At 40.1% G+C, this 18462-nt stretch overlaps 2 protein-coding genes across 4 annotated transcripts; both read right to left on the bottom strand.

The window, feature by feature from the left end:
* tmprss2 (transmembrane serine protease 2) lies at positions 1-7817 on the bottom strand. Of its 3 annotated transcripts, none has more exons than XM_020085543.2 (15): positions 7392-7817; positions 6631-6749; positions 6126-6184; positions 5768-5963; positions 4509-4601; positions 4289-4405; positions 4082-4211; positions 3209-3325; positions 3010-3050; positions 1922-2090; positions 1645-1811; positions 1461-1556; positions 1203-1345; positions 590-742; positions 1-231 (listed from the first exon to the last, which is right to left on the bottom strand). In XM_020085543.2, the coding sequence occupies exons 1-15, from the start codon at positions 7454-7456 to the stop codon at positions 223-225; spliced, it is 1674 nt and encodes a 557-aa protein (XP_019941102.2). In that variant the 5' UTR covers positions 7457-7817; the 3' UTR covers positions 1-222. The 3 variants fall into 3 exon arrangements, with proteins under 3 accessions (XP_019941102.2, XP_019941103.2, XP_019941104.2); XM_020085544.2 differs by lacking the exon at positions 7392-7817 and adding an exon at positions 7210-7347; XM_020085545.2 differs by lacking the exon at positions 6631-6749 and having other exon boundaries at positions 7392-7466.
* A 1515-nt stretch (positions 7818-9332) lies between these two features.
* acat1 (acetyl-CoA acetyltransferase 1) lies at positions 9333-16672 on the bottom strand. The gene is made up of 12 exons (XM_020085287.2): positions 16522-16672; positions 15923-15970; positions 15408-15525; positions 15042-15137; positions 14641-14741; positions 13377-13520; positions 12898-13048; positions 12713-12808; positions 12392-12505; positions 11818-11882; positions 11375-11532; positions 9333-9728 (listed from the first exon to the last, which is right to left on the bottom strand). The coding sequence occupies exons 1-12, from the start codon at positions 16570-16572 to the stop codon at positions 9608-9610; spliced, it is 1263 nt and encodes a 420-aa protein (XP_019940846.2). The 5' UTR covers positions 16573-16672; the 3' UTR covers positions 9333-9607.
* Positions 16673-18462: the final 1790 nt, after the last annotated feature.

Below are 18462 nucleotides of genomic sequence, written 5' to 3'. Positions count from 1 at the left end.
TTAGTTTTTCTGAAAATGTTTTTATTAAAACAAATAATTTGATTTGGTTCTAATACAAAGATTCAATGTGTAGTCATAACCGCTATAGAAAAATAATGGGATGATCAGGGTTTTTTGTGTGTAAACCTTTCTTCCTTCTGTTGCTTCAGATTGAAAGTGCAAAGTGTGTGAGTACCACTGATTAATCAAAGAGGTATTTCTTCATGTTTGTTGATGTTTCCATCAGTTTTCCTGTTGGAATAAGAGGAAACATTAGAATCAGATGTCAGGTTCTTGTCACTCATGCATATTAGACTGAGCTGTGACGTACCCTAAACGCTAAACTATTAAACCCATTTATCAAACCTGACTTGAATTCAACCCATAGCGAGCACAAAAAACATGATCAGGTTGCTAACTAGTCGTTGCTGGGTCACTGTTGTTAACTGAGCTTGAATTACCTGAGCTCCAATCTAACAGTAGACGACCTACAGTGTCTGCAAAAACGTCAAACACTAAAATAACTGCCAAGAGAGCAACAATGTGTATGTGAAACTCCAAAGCTCACGATATAAGAGGTACAAATCTCTATGGAATGAACATACTGTACCTGCATTTGTTGATATATCCAGTCAGTGAAGTAGGTTACATTGCCATAGACTCCTGGCTTGTTCCTCCAAGCACATCCAATCCCCCAGCTAGTGTCCCCTGCCAGCCACCATACATTTCCCTCTTTTACCACCAGAGGGCCTCCACTGTCACCCTGCAGTGTGCAAGAGAAATCATATCTCAGGTTTAAGGGTGTGGGTGTGTGTGTGTGGTGCATCTTTACTTGTTTTTGCTCTCACTTTAGGACCTGTTCTTCTATAAACATTGAGCCTGTCAGGACCAGTGGAGTTAATGAGGCTCAAAGTCTAGTTCTAAAGAGGCTAAACCTAATTTCTGTCTCTGGTTAAGGGTTAAGGTTTTAGTCAGGTTTTCCACAGTGAATGGACATCAATGCTAAGACTTGATAAGGATAGCTGCACAATCTAGGCGTACGTTAGCGTTAAGGTTTAGGGTGAGGCAAGTAGTAATAGTCAAGGTAGAGAAAGTCTCCAGGACATTTATAAAGTCATGGTGACATGATTGTGTGTGTGTGTGTGTGTGTGTGTGTGTGTGTGTGTGTGTGTGTGTGTGTGTGTGTGTGTGTGTGTGTGTGGGTGTGTGTGTAACAGACTCACCTGACATGTGTCGACTCCTCCCTGCAGTTTCCCGGCACAGATCATGGTCTGACTCACTTGTCCATCTAACACCTCAGGAGAGTTACAGGTCTCTCTGCTGTAAATGGTGATCTGGGCCTGGTTTAGATTGTCAGGGGATGATCCTGAGAAAAATTAATGATTGAACACCCACAGTTAGATGATAAGCCGAGCATTCTGAAGCGCTGTTGCCTTACTTAAAAAACAGGAGACTCATGAAGCATTTGAAACTAAGCTCACCAGACGAGCGCAATGCTCCCCATCCTGTGATCCAGGCTTGACTTCCAGGAGAGGCGTTCACTCCAAAGTTGGGGAGACACACTGGCTTCACTGTTCCTGAGATAAATAACCAAGTACTTAAGAGTTGTCATTATCAGTCATTATACCATGTAATGAAATATGATTTTGACTGGCCAGCACTTACTTGTAAAAGTCAGAGGTGTATCAAGCTTTAGCAGAGCAATGTCATTGTCATTCGTTTCTGCGTTGTAATTTTCATGATTAATGATTTTAACAAGAGTTTCGCCAAATCTCATTTTACGGAGGCTCACGTCACCAGAGTAAACCCTCCAGGAGTAAGGATTGGAGTACCTGTTATGGGAAACAGAATGATGTGAAATATGGATCAGCTTCCTGAATATCTACCTAAAGTACATTCAAAATCAATGGGATCATTATTGGTGTGAAGCGTAGATGCTCACTCTTGGAAGCAGTGTGCAGCAGACACGATCCAGTGCGGGCTGATGATGGAGCCTCCACAGACGTGTTGACCCGTAATCTGGAGACTGACCTGCCACGGCCACGCTCCATTCACAGCCTCCGTACCACCTACGATACGAGTACTGGGGGCTGCTGAGCTCTCTCCACATTCTGAAGACGAAGGTAATAAAACACTTATATGTGACTCATATATTTCATGGGTCCAAGACAAAATAAAATGAATTCAGGTAAAAGTAGAATGGCACTAAGAGCACATACCTCTGCCCAACAGTCCCCTTAAATTCAATCAAGCTTCACCAAATTTCACAGATATCAGAAATCAGTGCCCTAAGTATGTTTGATTATTTTCATTCAGAACCATGAAAAGCCTATAACGCAATGTTAAGGTCCAGTGTGTAAGATTTAGGTGAAAGGGAACTAATGGCAGAAATTTAATGTTGAATAATTCTTATGATGTTTTCAATAGTTAATTTCATCTAAATTGTATGAATTGTAGTTTTCTTTACCACAGAAAAGGCCATTTATATTTAAATACTTTATATTTACATGGAGGGGGTCCTCTCTACGGAGGCCACCATGTTTTTTACTTTAGTCCAGACTGAACAAACTAAACATCTTTTGAGTTTTTATGACAATTAAAGGCTACCACAGTTTCTTTTTCATGCTTGAGAGGAGAGGGTGAGGTGAGTAGTGTTCAGCTGCAACATGCAACTTCAACACTAGATCTCACAAAATTCTACACACTGTACCTTTAACGACAGGGCAAAAAAAAATGGATCTTGCTCCAGATCCGCACCAAAATTGAATGAGTTCTCCCCTGACCCATACCACATCCTTTGTGTGTAATCTTGTTCATAAACGAACAAAGAAAGGGACAGGGTTCGAAAACACATCCTCCTCAGCGGAGGTAAATAAAGTTCTGTTCTGTTTGGTGCCCTTATCCACAGGAGGTCCCAGTGTCTGTCGGGCTAAATCGATCCGTCTGAACAGCTTCGCACATATCACATAATCCCATGCACATTTCAGCACTGCAGTTACTGTATGTCCCAGTTAAAAAAGAATAACTTACTTATACAATGGAGTTTGATAGCTCTGGATGAGCAACTTTGGCTGGAAAGAAAAACAAAACAGAAACTGATGTTTGAGACTAAAAAAATCCAGAAACAAAATATTCAGCATTTATATAAGAGTTCCACATTAGACAGAAAAGTAACAATGACTCAGCACATTTTGGAAATTGATCTCATCAACGCTGGGTGTAAAAATACCTGTAAGTGAGCTGTGACTGTATAGCAGATGTATGGGTACTCTCAGGCTTCAGCTTCATGTATCCTTTGGAGGCCAAAGAACCTGCATTGATTTGGCTTGACATCACATAATCCTGCCTGTGGGAGGACACATTAGCCAGTCATGTCATCCAGTGTTAAACGATATGATGGAGGTCCCTCCTTGGTTACAAGTGTGAAGATTGTGTTGACAAATTTGTATTGAACGAGAAATATATATTGCTCCTCTCTTGAATCAAGTCTTCAAGCTAAATGTGGAATGTCTCCTTACATTGCTGCAAACAACTGTTGTTGTGTTTAGCACCACGTGACAATCTCAGTGTTGTTTCAGAAGCTTTTCCTGTCTGACAAGAATTCATTATTAAAACAGAATTATTATTATCTACTAATTCCACAAACCTAGGTCTGTCTGTCTGTCTCTCTAACTGGTTGTATACGGAATATATCTCAAGAACTGTTCATCTTCACACTTGATATGTGTATTCTTAATGGCCCAGGGAGGTGCTGTTTCACATTTGGTGCTATTTGGACTATTTCATAAATAAAACATGAATAAACAGGCAAACAGCTCCTGTCAGTCAGTGAAGCAGGGCAGTGTGTCTTCAATCTGCAGATATGATAAACAAGAGCATTGCTCGGCTGCAGGAAGGAATTTTGATATTTTGATCAATTGTCATTCAGGGGTGCTGCTAGAATCACTTCCTATACAGCAATTTGCCAACAAAATAAAAGCACAACGTTTGATTTGTTGCTATAATGCTCTATATCGAGCTGAAATATAAACTCTTTGAGAAAACCCTAGGTGATGTAGCCTAGGGTGGATTTTTATACAGCGGCGAGGAGAACAGTCAGCACCTCAGGTAGCCCATCTGCTCACACACAGTCCTCCCAAAGTTGTTGTTCCACTCGTCAGCGCACACAGGCATCCACATCTGGTAGGCTGATGAGTAACTCTCCAGCATGAAGTTGGTCCCATGAAGACGAACTGTGGCGCAGAGAAAACCAGGCTGCTCACCCATGTAGTACTAAGACGGTATGTGCTTTGTGAGGTGCAGATCTTACAGCACTGAGATTCATCCTCTCCGTGTGGACAGTCCGTGACACCGTCACACCACTGCGATGAGCTCAGACACGTCCCACCGCTTCTGCAGGACTTCCCCAGCAAACACTGGTAGTATACTGCACGCACACACACACATGCACAGTATAAGGCACTGACACAACAGCACACAGGGATGTCCGGAGGTGATCGCTTCACATAAAGATCTGCAGCTGAACTCACAGAAGTACCAGAGCAAGATGCCGACCACTGCCATGATGAGAGCCACACACAGACACACGCACAGGATATGTTTCCAGTGACATCTCTTTGTCCCTGTGAAGACGGACACAAAATCAAATCACTGACATGGCTGATATACTGGTCACTGCACGGCCTGCAAGATGTGCAGAGTATAACCTGACAGGTTCAGAGGACTCTGCACTGCAGATATGCCAAAGATAAACCTAAACACACTGTAGGGTTAAAGTACTTTAGAAAAGTCTAAGGTTACAGAACTAAGAGTTAAGTTTCTTTCCTGCCGCATTATATTCACAGTAATTGGATCATATGTACTCACATTATAATTCATATTATGATGAAGAATTTAAATAAATCATGTAAAGTATCCATTTACATAATGCTTGTGCTGTAAAGTCAAATTTTTTTCCATCACACCACACACTGTCCGCAGGGGGGACTTTGGGGCTCAATAACTTGCACAAGGACACTTCAGAAATTCAAACAATTAAGGATCAAACCTTTAACCTTCTGGTAATTGGAAGACTCTCTCTACATCCAGTGACATCTGGGAGGAGAGTTTATCATTTTGACTCAGTCAGGCGACACAAGGAAACTTGTCATATCCTGTTTTTAATGTCCAAGAAATGTTTTTCTGCTTCATGACTGCAACATATATCACTGTTACAGTAAATTATTTTGACGCACTGTGGAGGTGGGTGTTAAATGTTTATTTTCCGAGTCAAGTTGAGGGTACTTGAGGTTATTTAACGTACTTTCCATTTACTTCCCTGTTTGCCGTCCATTTGTTCAAACAAGCCTCTTTGTGAGCTAAATGCCTGGTAACAATGGTCTCTGTGGGCACAGGTGATAAACATGTCAACTGGAAATGACCGCAACAGATGTAGAGTGTCACAACTTAACTGGACTCGTCATACAGAGTGTTATATTTCAAAGGTTTTTTTACATCAGGTATTTTTATGCTTAGTAATATGAGACCAAGTAAGACTTTGCATGGAGTGAGTGTTTTCTAGCTTACAAATTAAATGTGCCGTTTTAAAATATTTCCATACTTGCTTTGAGTAAATGAAACTGTCAAAGTCAAGATGACTAAATGATTCAGTGAAGCTGCAGTATTTGTTTCTGTTCTTATAAGTGTGTGTTTTTATCTTGTGACTGTCATGAAGTCATTCTTAACATATCTTCTTCTTTTTCCACCTCGTAAGGTCTCAAGATAACTCAATACTCAGATATTACTTTACCTTTGCTGTGTCCTGTGTTATGAGGCATTCCATGTGTGACGGTGTGGTGGGTGTTGATGGTGGGTCTGGGAGTCGTGGCGACATAGGTGGGGGTCTCTTGCTGGAGGGCAGGGTACATAGCATTTTGTGGGCTGTATGGAGGGGGTCTTCTTTCATCATGCTGGAACCCTCTGTTTTCATAGACGGGAGCTGTTCCCTACATGTATGGAGAAAAGAACAATGACAGAAGGAGAATTTAAAAAATCATGATGTTAGAATGTGTGGTGGGAAAACAGAGAGATCATAGAAAGAGTTTTCTGTTGCTAAAAAGTGAAAAGACGTTTAGAAATGTTGCTTTTACCTGTGAAACTGAACGTACCTGATTATCATTCATACTGAAAATGGTCACACTGCCTCTCGGCTGGGATACTGTCACGCCTGGAAAACATTATACAGGTTTTTTAAGTTAAAAATTAAGAAAGTATTGCTCACAGAGCTAGCTCGTGATGCACCGGATGACCTAATGATAGTGTTCATTGAAGCAATGATGATGACTTAGGGTCTAGATAAAAAACAACACAACATTGATTAAAATATATAGAAAACTATATAAAAGTCTCCAAAGTAGGGATTAGTAATGCTAAACCTAATATTTCATAAAACCAAGATGATTTTATTTTTAGAGATTGAGCTGACAAATAAATTTATATTTATATTTTTTAAGCATCTCTATTAGAATTTCAGGTGACAAGTGGTAACATAAAAGCTACATAAATACATTAATGCATGTCCGAAACACTCATCACCCAAAACATTTCTTTCATTTCTAAATACAACACAAAAAAAAAGCTCACACTACCAGAGCGGGTTGACTTACTACTTACCTTGAGATTCCTTCAGCGCTCTGACTCTATCTGTACCTCCACTCCCTGTTTCCCTCTCTGTCTCATGTCCGTTCCAGTCCTCCCAGTAATCAACAGGTGGGACCACACCTTTTCCTTTGCTGTGTGCACAAGCCAGCCCTTACACTTCACAATGACACGGGCAAACAGGAGGTACTGAGGAGGGTCAGCACTGATAATCATTAATGTCGGTCTTGAGAAGATAAGGGGATTGAATTATTGATCACATGGCTGTGTTTGTCCTTATACAGAAATATCAAATCAAAGGAATGAGGAAAAGCTAATATAGAAGCTCAGTTCAGCAGGGTGATGTACGTCTACAGTGATTTACATGCATGATACTCTTGTGTATCTAAGTTGGTATGTTTAGCTTGTAAGTTTGCATACCAGTGACTTTCCCTAGCAAATCACCAAGCTCTGTCTTATTGATTTCATTGGGCAGCTTGTGCAGCGTTTTAAAACATAAAAAATCTCTGTCTTCTTCTTTAAATTGTAGACATTCAAGGCCAAGCACACACTGATTACTGCTCACTGCAAAACAACAAAATCTGCTCTTCCTACCTGAAACCGTACACATCAAGAGAAACCTATGAAGAAGCGTCAGTTTCTTAAAAAATCGGAACTAGGTCACATGTTTTCCAGTTACCAATGTGCTAATTAAACTGGGGCAAGCGGTCACTGCTTCCTCAAGATTATGTAGATATATTATTCAGATATAAAGCTGTAAAAGATTAGATTCTTACGTTTTCCATGCTATCGTCCATCCTCCTAAAGAGAAGCTCACCCTCCTGTGTTTAATCAGTAACATCCAAACAAATGGCCAACAAATGCTGATGGCCAAATGACTTTCAGACTCTGTTAATACTTAACTCGGTTTCCCTGTGTTAACTGGCAGGAACAGTTAGAAAAAAAAGACCATTCATCAAGTAATAGAATGTGATGCACATAACAAGAACAGTCCCTATTTAAGGATGCAGCACATTACTACAGTATAAAAATATAAAAGATGGTAAATGATAACCACATAGCCTTTCCCTATGCGTCAGCATGTTATAAAAGAAATAGGTCACAGACATTAAAATAGGACGACTTCCAATCAAAGGCAACATGAACATAAAAAGAGTCTTGGGACTGATAACCTGGAAGACAAACAGGAACTGAACCATGGTTGCTTTGTAAATAAGTAAAATGCAATGCTTTTCTCTTCCCACATCGAATGACCGCCACCCAACTTTCTCATTTAGTTCAATAAAAATAGAAAGGTGTATACTTCTGCCAAGGCCAAGCACTGTCTTCTACAGGAGCCTGACTATCATCCCTTAATTTGCACCAAATTGTACAAACTCCTTGATCTCACCATGATTTTTTACATCAAGATTAATACATTATTTCCTTCCAAACCTTGATGGCTTCTTCCCCAACTCATCTCCAAGTCCTTCATCTCGTTTGGTGCATAAAGCTGCTGACAAAGACCCAAACAAAATAAACAAACGCTGGACGAAACTTAACTTCCTTGTCGGAGGTAGACAACGTGATATAAATTCATCCCTGGGTGTAAAGCTAAAGGATGAGTGGCAGTTTAAAACAGGACGGTGAAGATGGTGAATAACTCTAAGGTCTTCTGCACTAGTTTGATTGGAAGTTTCCAACCACCAGATGTCATGAATGGCCAGCAGATATAAGGGACATGCCATCAGTTGTGTAACTTAGTGTCATGGAGTGTTTTAGCCTTTTAATCACAACACCACGTTATTGTTCCACCTCAGATGGCCTGTCTGCATACCACAGCATCCGTCCAGGGAACTGTCAATTCTACAAAGCAGACAGTGACACGCAGGCTGTTGGACCACAGTATCAGGTTACGCTAGCATACATCCGTCAACATTTCCCAGTCTCTGGCTTGTTCCAGCTGACCACTGTAATCAGTGCAACAGGCCCTTATTCAAGTTGATGTTCCTCATAGAGTAGCAATGTGGCAGTGTCAAGCACTGTTTTTGCTTTGGTGTAAGGTTAGTTTAAGGTCAAGAAAAATGTTCTGTATGGGACAGAAATTAACATTATATATGTATGTATGTATAATATATATGGATTCTAATTAGTATAATAGACTGTAGGTGTGTAATTTAATACCTGCAATAATATAAATGTATTATTGCAGGTATTACACTTATCTCAAGGAAAATGGCCACATCTTGTGGCCAAATTGAACATTACAGTTACTTTACTGTATTTAAAATTCTAGATTAAGCATTACAAAATTAAACCACAACAATGAAGCTGGCTGTCAAATTTGAATAGTTAATTGTCAAACCTGTCTATCAACGTCATAGTGAGTCAATAAGGATCCATAACACAAAAGTGGTGAGAGAGAGGTCTTTGGATCCCAGTGAAGAAGGTCCGGAACCCCAGTTATCTCGTCCCTCTCGTCTCTTCACTGTTGGAGGTAGAGGCAGGAAATTCTCTCTCCCGGGTGATCAATCGCCAAAGACTTCTTGGGTCCAGACGATCTTTCGAGGGATCCTGTTCCAAGTTTATTGGTGGAAATTTAAATCGTCCGTCTGCACGTACGCCAGGCAGTTCCTCATATGCAAGCACAATTGTGTTTCTATATGAGTTATTGTTGAACACAGCACACGAGCATTGATCAGACATAGAAAAGAGTTCAAGCTCAGGTCATATGCAACTTTTCCATTTCAGTGGTTTCACAAAAACTACAGTATTTATTCATCCATTTCAAGACAGAGTTAAATATTAATCCATTTTTTTCACGGGTCGTTTTGACAAACAAGGGAGTGTTTAATGCTGGAGTCATGATGTCATGTTTGACTAAGGCCACAGTTGTAACAGATGCTTTCTTTACAGATAAAAGGGAGTTTACAGGTGTCTTAACTTTTGGAATCAAAAGGTTATCCACATGTACTTCATCGAGTGTATCAGGAAGAGAAAAGTTTCGAGTTTCCTACAACTTCTGGATGAGAATAGATGAAGCTCCACCGCCTCCGTTGCAGATGCCTGCCAGCCCGTACTGACCTGATTTCAGATTGTGCGCCATGTGGCCCACAATTCTCGCCCCAGACATCCTGACAAACGGAAAGACAAATAAAGCATTGGTAATAATCCACAACATGTTTTGCTTTGCTTTTACACCCCAGCTGATGACCTGATGTTGTGTTTAACTTCGACCTTGTTACTGGAGATCAATTGGTTTTGCAGCAAGAAATGGAAAATAACAAACATGACATAACAGAGAAGGGGGGGGGGGGTAGGCACAGAATGTCAGATTTGGGAGAACAATAATGTTCCCAGGTTGACCCTAAAATTGCTGAATAAATACAATATTAATGAATAAATACAAAGGAAACTAGACTAATAACTACTATTCAATGTGCTAGAATGCCATCTCCCTGAGTTCAGAAGTGAAATGGCAGTAGGAATGAATGTGTATGAATCTGTTGCTTTTTATAGGGGGCAATCTGAGCCAGGAGCCAGAGGGTACACACTGGAACAGGTTAGCTTGCTGGACCCCCAAGAGTTTACAGCAGATTTATGCTCACAGACTGTTCTTTAAAAAGGGTCTCTTCTAAAGGGCTGTTGTTGTTGTATTTTCTAAAGGGCCTTTTTATTATAATGTATTCTTCTTCTAGCCATGGATTGTATTATTTTTCCTGTGAAGCACTTTGTAACTTTGTTTAGATAAGAGCTGTACAAATACAGTTATTAATGAATTAATGAATTAATTAAAGTGCAAAATAAAGAATTTAGAAAAGACAAACAGTAATTTTGAAACATTGTGATTGTAACAGATATGAATGGTATGATTAGGGTCACAGATAAATACTGCTTGTACTGCTGAGTGATAAGTAAACATCCATAAAAAGATGACATGCACCTGCAAAAATAAAAAACTTATTGAGTTCCATTTTGCTGCTGTGACATTAAATCAGGCGTTATTCCCCCAGTTTTAAAACCCTCACATGAAATAGTTTAATGTAGGAAGCTACTGTTTCCAATTTTGGGTGTTTTCCAAATTTTGCAGAAACAGCAACTCCTTTTCTTTTTTGTCCTTTGGTTTGCACCCAGGACATGTGCCAACAAGCATTTGGTAACTGCTGTATGTCGATATCATAGAATGCTGTGAAAAATCAAATAGGATGTAATAATGCAATTGAGACATAAACATATCAACATAATGTGAGTGATGTCAGAATACTTGTCTTAATTTAATGATTGTTTTTTCAGAGTATGATCTTCAGGTTAAGGAAGTAATAAAATACTGTTTACATGGCAATTAGTAAGACTAAAAATAGTCTGGTTAATAAAGTAACAATTCCTGTCCATGTAAACATAGTCAGTGTCTTGTAAATGATTTGAAGTCCATGTTATCGGCCAACTTTTAATATAGGCTTTAAATTCTGAATATATACTCAGGTAGTTTGATTATCTGAACTGCCTCATCGATTACAGTTGATTCATTTGTGTCAACCTGTGGAACAGATTCAAAAGTAACCAGACAAAAATGGATGTCTAGATCACAGAGCAAAGGAAGAAGGATGAAACAGGAAGAGAAAAAAACAGGACACACGTTGTTCCTCATGTTGACTCAGTAACTGGTGGAAAAGCTAATGTTTAAAAGCATGTACAATTGTGCTTTTCTCTTAATTCCAGGTCACATCCTTGATTTACAAAAACGAAAAAAAGCCAGACTATATCAGTCTCAGCTCCTTACCCAATTGGATGTCCCAGGGACACAGCTCCACCATTGACGTTGACTTTTTCTGGGTCAATGTCCAACATCTTGATGTTGGCCAGGACGACCACACTGAAAGCCTCATTGATCTCCCACATGGCGATATCGTCCTTCTTCAACCCTGCAGCATCCAGCACCTGACACAAATTCCCACATGGAACTGTTAAGATGTTTTAATGTATCTGCCTCCAAGGACAGATATAAGGACAGGGCAAATGGACTCTTTACGTTTTTATCATTTTAGTCAAATAACTCACGGCTTTGGACTTACACCATACAAAAATATACAACACTGTATGACAGGGAAGTGCACTTGCAACATCACAGTTCTGCCACAAGCTCCAGATTTCCAAATTTAAAAGTACCATGGACAGAAACCAGAGGTCATCTCACAATGCACCAGACCAAATCCTTGGACTCACCTTAGGTACAGCATAGGCAGGAGCAATGGGGAAATCAATGGGTGCAACCGCGGCATCAGCAAAAGCTATGTGGAAAAAACATCAACATATTCTGTTACTTCACAATGATCTAAAACTGTGATAACCTGAGAATAATAATACAGACAATCATCCAAGTGTATTTTCATTGAATTTTCAAACTACAAAACTTTTAACTTACTAACTAACTTTTACTTACTTGTACCTTCTTGTGGTTTTATGCCTCCACTAACCAGTAAAACTGCAGTTTACATACATGTATGTAAATATGTAGTGAAGACTGAAGATTGGCATGATTAGAATATAAATTTGCTTTGCACAGAGTTATAGACAATAACGTGTGTTATGATTTCACAGTGACTTCAACTTCTTACCAACAATATATAATCAGTTCCTGAGTCCAAGTGAATGTTTGTGGAACATTTGAAGAGTCCCCCTAGTAGTCTAGAGATATCATGTTCAAGATGCCAAGACAAGTAGTTTGTGAAATCTACAATATGTTCCAGCCTGAGTTTCAGTTAAACTCTATGTGTGTGTCTCTGTGTGTAAAACTTACAGACCACCCTTGCCAGTGGAGTGACATTGAGTCTCTTTGCAGCGTCTGCTGTCATTAAAACAAGAGCAGCAGCTCCATCGTTCAGCGTGCTGGCATTGGCTGCCGTCACCGTGCCTATAAGAAAAATGTAAACCAGTCAGGAGAAATTTCTGAAAGACTCAGCAAATTACATTTGCCAAATAATTCTTTATGTATGTATTTTTATATATATAGTAACTAGTAACTCTGTAAAACTGGAAACAACTGGAGTGTATGTGTATGCTGACACTTCACAAGTGAATCAATCAATGAAATAAAAATCAATTATAACTAAATAATTACCATTCTCTCTCTGGAACACTGCCTTCAGTTTGGGGACTTTGCTGAAGTCGACCCTCCTCCACTCTTCGTCCTCGCCCACAACCACATCAGGTTTGCCTACAAAATCCCATCATCAGACATGCTTTGCTGGGTGAATGACTTATGTCCCTATGCTGCCCAACAGAAACTTTTTTTTTTGCCTGTACCTCTCTGGGGAATGCTGACTGGTACAATCTCCTTTGCCAGCACTCCAGAGTCGTACGCCACTTTGCTGCGGCTGTAGGAGCTGATGGCGTAGGCGTCCTGTTCCTCCCTGGTGATGTTGGAGTTTTTGGCTGTGTTCTCTGCACAGTTTCCCTTTAGAAGCAATAGAAAATTAATATATACAAATCAAACTAAATTATAAATTCACCTATTTCACCATAAGAAATAACTGGGGCATGGGGAAAGTCATGTTATAAAGAAGGTAAACCCTATGTTCACTTTCTGAAAAGGCTCAGTCACTTCCCACCCAAACATCACCAGAAAGACTTTGAATCCAATGACTGAAGCAAGATGTAATCATATATTATTTTCAAATGTACGACTACAAAGTATAGAAGAAATTGTCTCCAGAATGATGATGCTGTAAAACTACATAAACGCTGAAGATTTTCAGTAAGGAGACAATTAACCTGACAGGTACCATGTGGAATTTGTTGTAGACATCAGTGAGTCCATCCTTAACAATGAGGTCTTCCACCCTCAGTCCTCCGTACGCTGGAGTGTCTCTGGTCATTACATAAGGTACGTTGGACATGCTCTCCATTCCTCCTGCCACCATCACATCCTGAAAAATGAAAAGGTTATAAATAAATGCACATTACAGGTTTACCATTCACCCAGTGACACACAGTCATGCAGTGTATTTATGTCCAACACTCTATAGCTGCTTTCAAATATGCACTGAACTCTGCACTTCCTCCGTATTTCTCCAGAGGACGTACATGTGTGAATGCAAATGTCAGAGTGAGCGCTCTGGTATGTTTAATGGGGGAGAAAGGGATCGAACCACCTCCTGGTCAGGGGACAAGCTGCTGTACCTCTTGAGCCACAGCCTCCCCCTTCTAAGTTTTTTAGAGTTGTGCTAAAGAACGTGATGAAGCACTAATAGACTCTTTGCATCATAGTAGTATGAGTCAACAGGAATTAATTGCAGTGACAGACTTCTAACTGTAGAGTCGCGCACAGTCTGGAAACCAGAAGTTTAACACCCATCTCGTATTGTGAAACAGTAAACTTTCTGCTGTTGCTGTTGTTAGCGGTCACGACAGCCTGTCAATAGAGCTGTATGTCTTACAACACCACTTTAATTCCTGTCGTCTGTTTACCTCAGCAAGGCAAACTCTGTGATGACCTATTTTATAAGAGTTTGGGGTAAACAAAGTTTGTTTTTGGTCGCAATAAAGTCTTCAATTATCTTACTTTACGACTGTTTAACCTGATGCCATCTAGGAAGCGGCTCTGGTCATTAAAATGCAGAACAAATAGACTGAGGAACAGCTTCTATCCATGGACTGTCAGAACACTGACCTCAATAAAATAGCTTTTATACAATCCAACCATAACAACCTCCTCATGCACCTCATTTTGCACTATTTTGTATCATTTTTAACATCCTGTAAACATGTTTATTTTTATTGTCATATTTTATTTCTTTATTTACTAAATGTACCTTTCAGTGGTAGCTGCTGTAATTTCGCCATGCTTCATTGTGTGATGACATTAAAGGCATTCTATTCTATTCTACCTGGGATCAGATTTGTGTTTTTAACACACATAAACATATACAAGAGATGCAATATGTGAGAACAATCTATGATGGCTCTTCTTTCTTTTTTTCCAACACTATAGACTATGCACATTGCATTGATCAATCAAAGCTGCAGTTTTTTTAGTGCCAGTACAACCTGGTGTCCACACATTAGACTCTGGGCTGCCATCATGATGGACTTCATCCCAGAGGCGCAGACTTTGTTGATGGTTGTCGCTGGAGTGCCGAGGGTCAAGCCTGGAGATGAAATCGGAGACGTTTTTGAATTTGAATAAATAAATATAAAAATTGTCAACTTTTAGTTGTGTGTTTGTGTGCATCATTCTATCACAATATAGAGATGTATATTTAACAAAATTTGATGCCCTGGACATGCATGTACGTTGTGTGACACCATCAATTGGCTGCGTACAGTCAGTCTTACACTGGAGAGAGGTGACAGTGCTGGTTTTGTGCCAACGAAGACAACACATGTGCAGCTGATTTATGTACATTTATATGTTGTGGTCCAAAAAAAATTAAAAATTGTGTCCACACCTGCGCCAAGCAAGGCTTGTCTAGTGGGGGCCTGTCCTTCTCCTGCCTGAAGCACATTGCCCATATAGACCTCCTTCACCTCCTCAGGAGAGATTCCTAAACACAAGAAGCAATTAGTCAACTCACCAAATATACACAGCCATCCACCCATTCATAATCTACTTCTAATATTTTACATCAGTTGTATTAGCTTAGTCATAATTTGACATATTTGCTGATGATGATTAACCAATGCCCCTTCAGAAAATGATCATGCCCAATGTCAGAGAGATTTCAGTCCATGAGGAAGTTGAGTTATACATGTAATCACGACTTATACAATGACTGGATGAATACATATACTAGAAACGACCCCTTTGTACATACCTGCTTTGTCTATGGCTCCTTTGATGGCGATGGAGCCCAGTTTGGTGGCTGGTACTGCTGCCAGGCTGCCTCTGAAGGAGCCCATTGGAGTGCGGACTGCGCTGACGATGACGACTTCCTGAAACCAGCCACGAGAAGTTTGCATTCAAGGTTTAGTGTGTAATAGTTTGTGACAACGAGTGGTGGAGCATGTTGCCGCTGAACACCCCTCACCTCACATCACCTTCCAAACATGAAAGAAAACATGTGGCAGCTTCAGTTGTCATAAAAACTCAAAAGATGTTTAGTTTGTCCAGTTTGCACTAATTTAAAAAACACGGCGGCCTAGATTACTGCTCCTGATGTTAATATAAAGTATTTAAATATAAAGGGTCCATTCTAGGATAAAGAAATTTGTACAGTTTAGAGGAAACATACAAATGAAAAACAATCACTAGGATTATTTTATATTTAATTGCTGCCAATAGATGCATTTCCTAAATCCAACCTTTAAAGAGTGAGTGACATTGACTTACATTGAGTGAGGGCCGAGACGTGTAGGTTCTTGACAGGTACTTGTGAGCCTGCAATACAAAGACAAAGAGTTCATGTAACATTCATAAAAGAAGAGTCAGGTCTAACCTGGAGCTCTTCCATATCAGTGCTGGGTCCCAGGCCAGACAGCTGTTAGCATAGGATATATGGTATTAGCAATGCTAATTGTTAAACATAAATAACATATAACATAAAATGTGCCAGCAATGGTAAAATTAAGAGTGAGCAGAAGCAGTGGACATCAGCTTATGATGTTAACAGTGGCTAATATAGCTTTTGCTTAAGCTAGGTCTACTAGCTTTTGTATTTTCAGTTAGCTACTAAGCTACATAGCTGGTATTCTAACTGCTAGTTCTTGAGTTACACCAGTGACATGGTTCAGCTTCTTCACTGGGAGACACCTGCTGCAGTTACAGGCTGTTTCCAGGCTGTTTCGTTCTTATGGTCAAGGACAAACACAAAGAGCGTAAGCGAGCAGCTGTGACTCAGCCGGGGTTACTCGCAGGTTTGCTCGCAGTCAAACAGATGCTACAGCTAGCATGCTACAGGGCATCGAGTGATTTCACACACCCACACTTACCAGGCGTCTGCAGGCGTGAGCGCGCATGGTTAAAAGTCCACCGGAGGACATGTTGGACCGAGGGACAGGACTGTGACTCCCACGCTCGGACTCACTTCACCTTCAGCCTACAGGACTACCCGCAGCAGCCAATCACAGCGAGAGGTGTGTTCCCTCTGACGTCACGGCTGGCCGGGCATCATGGTCGTTGTAGTTTTAGAATCAGAATCAGAAAAGCTTTGATTGCCAAGTAAAAAAAAAGTCTGAGATTTCTTCCACTATATATCTCGAAGTAAAACTTTCAAAGGAGCAGACATTTGCACATGCACAGGCTTTAAATATAAACACATTCCAAGAAGTGGCCCTCAGGATCTATTGGACGAAGACGATGATGATGACTTTTGGTCAGATGGTGTGGCTTAGGAAGAGCCCGCAGGGTGGAGGAGGCTTCAGCAGTGTTACGTCCCTAAGAGGTCTATGGGATGAGGAACAAACAATACAAAAATCAACTGGAGGAAAAACAAGAGACTAGCAGGATGCATTAAAGGAAAATCAAGTATTTTATTGACAAATGTAAAATCTGCACAAAACGCTCTTCACAGATCTGAAGAGGGGATAAGCCAACAAAGAACAAACCACTGAAAACAATCTCCAACAAACTGAAGATGAACCAGGACGACAAGAAGAGCACAAACAATAGTTCATCAGTTAGAGTCAGAGTTAAAATATGCACAAATACACCAACTACTGCTCCGTTCACTCGCAGCTTGTTTGAGCAAGACACACATTACACACAAATTACCCATTGGTCCACTGGCAACATCTCAAGCTTGGCTCAATGTTTTCTGCCTCTCCCTGTCTCGGAGTGGCTTCAGCTGTGCCAGTGGAGGTGCTGGCAAGAGCACGCAGCTGGAGGGGATGAGAGAGAGAGCAGAACTGGGATACGCAGACAAAAGGAAGACATCTGCATTCAGTACTGAGCAGTGCAAATCAGTGAAGAAGCAGGGGGAATAAAAGGAAGGAGCAAGTAACAAAAAGCAGATTAAGGATCAAGCACAGTAATTTGAGTGGCACACTACACATTATGGGGAAACTCCCAACTGGATCATGTGACTATTGTCAGGAAGAGGAGACAGTAAAAAGCAAACTTATGTCATGTGAGAAATTCGTACAGGAGAAAATATATCAATATTTTATGTCATGATTCCAGTCACCCAAATATTTAGTGTGTTATATATAGCAGCTACAACAACAGGTAAAAAAACAAGCATTAAAGGTCCAGTGTTTAAGATTTAGGTGAAAAGGAACTATTGTCAGAAATTTAATGTAGAATAATCCTCATGATGTTTTCACTAGTTTATTTCATCTACATTGTATGAATTGAAGTTTTCTTTATCCTAGAAAAGACCCTTTATATTTAAATACTTTATATTTACATCAAGGGGGTCCTCTCTACAGAGGCCACCATGTTTTTTTACATTAGTCCAGACTGGACAAACTAAACACCTTTTGAGTTTTTATGACAATTAAAGGCTACCACAGTTTTGTTTTCCTGTTTGGAAGGAGAGGGTGAGGTGAGGGGTGTACAGCTGCAACATGCAACTTCAACACTAGATATCACAAACCTCTACACACTGTACCTTTAAAGAATCCTTCTGAATTCAGTAGTCTAAGGAGCTGTCAACAACAACAAAAAAGATAATTTAACATGAACAGGTTCTTCAAAGTGCCAAAAGTGCTGTAAGGTGTGTTTTGAAGAACTCTTCTTTTATATTCAGTTCCCCAGAGAGCCATAAACAGCAAAAAAAAAAGGTTCTATAGTGAGAAAAGGTTACCCAGAGCATTCAAAGTGCTCCTGAGCACTTATGAAGAACCAGTTTTTCTTAGTGTGTACAATCCATGTCTGATAAATGCAGTGGGTGTTAACATGTTACTCTCTGTTGAGGATTGTTTCAAGGAGTC

The sequence above is a fragment of the Paralichthys olivaceus genome, chromosome 15 (assembly GCF_024713975.1).
Source record: "Paralichthys olivaceus isolate ysfri-2021 chromosome 15, ASM2471397v2, whole genome shotgun sequence".
Taxonomy (NCBI): domain Eukaryota; kingdom Metazoa; phylum Chordata; class Actinopteri; order Pleuronectiformes; family Paralichthyidae; genus Paralichthys; species Paralichthys olivaceus.
Note: the sequence above shows the minus strand (reverse complement) of the source record. Positions and strands in the feature narration are given on the sequence as shown.

What these genes read in the sequence shown, in the direction of transcription:
- tmprss2 (XM_020085543.2), bottom strand. Translation starts at nt 7,456, where the DNA reads ATGTTACTGATTAAACACAGGAGGGTGAGCTTCTCTTTAGGAGGATGG. An exon ending in TCAGTATGAATGATAATCAG is followed by an intron (nt 5,964 to 6,125) that starts GTACGTTCAGTT and finishes CCATACATGTAG; the next exon opens with GGAACAGCTCCCGTCTATGA. An exon ending in GGGAGCATTGCGCTCGTCTG is followed by an intron (nt 1,346 to 1,460) that starts GTGAGCTTAGTT and finishes AATTTTTCTCAG; the next exon opens with GATCATCCCCTGACAATCTA.
- acat1 (XM_020085287.2), bottom strand. Translation starts at nt 16,572, where the DNA reads ATGTCCTCCGGTGGACTTTTAACCATGCGCGCTCACGCCTGCAGACGC. An exon ending in AGGAGCCATAGACAAAGCAG is followed by an intron (nt 15,138 to 15,407) that starts GTATGTACAAAG and finishes TCTTGTGTTTAG; the next exon opens with GAATCTCTCCTGAGGAGGTG. An exon ending in AGTCAGCATTCCCCAGAGAG is followed by an intron (nt 12,809 to 12,897) that starts GTACAGGCAAAA and finishes GGGATTTTGTAG; the next exon opens with GCAAACCTGATGTGGTTGTG.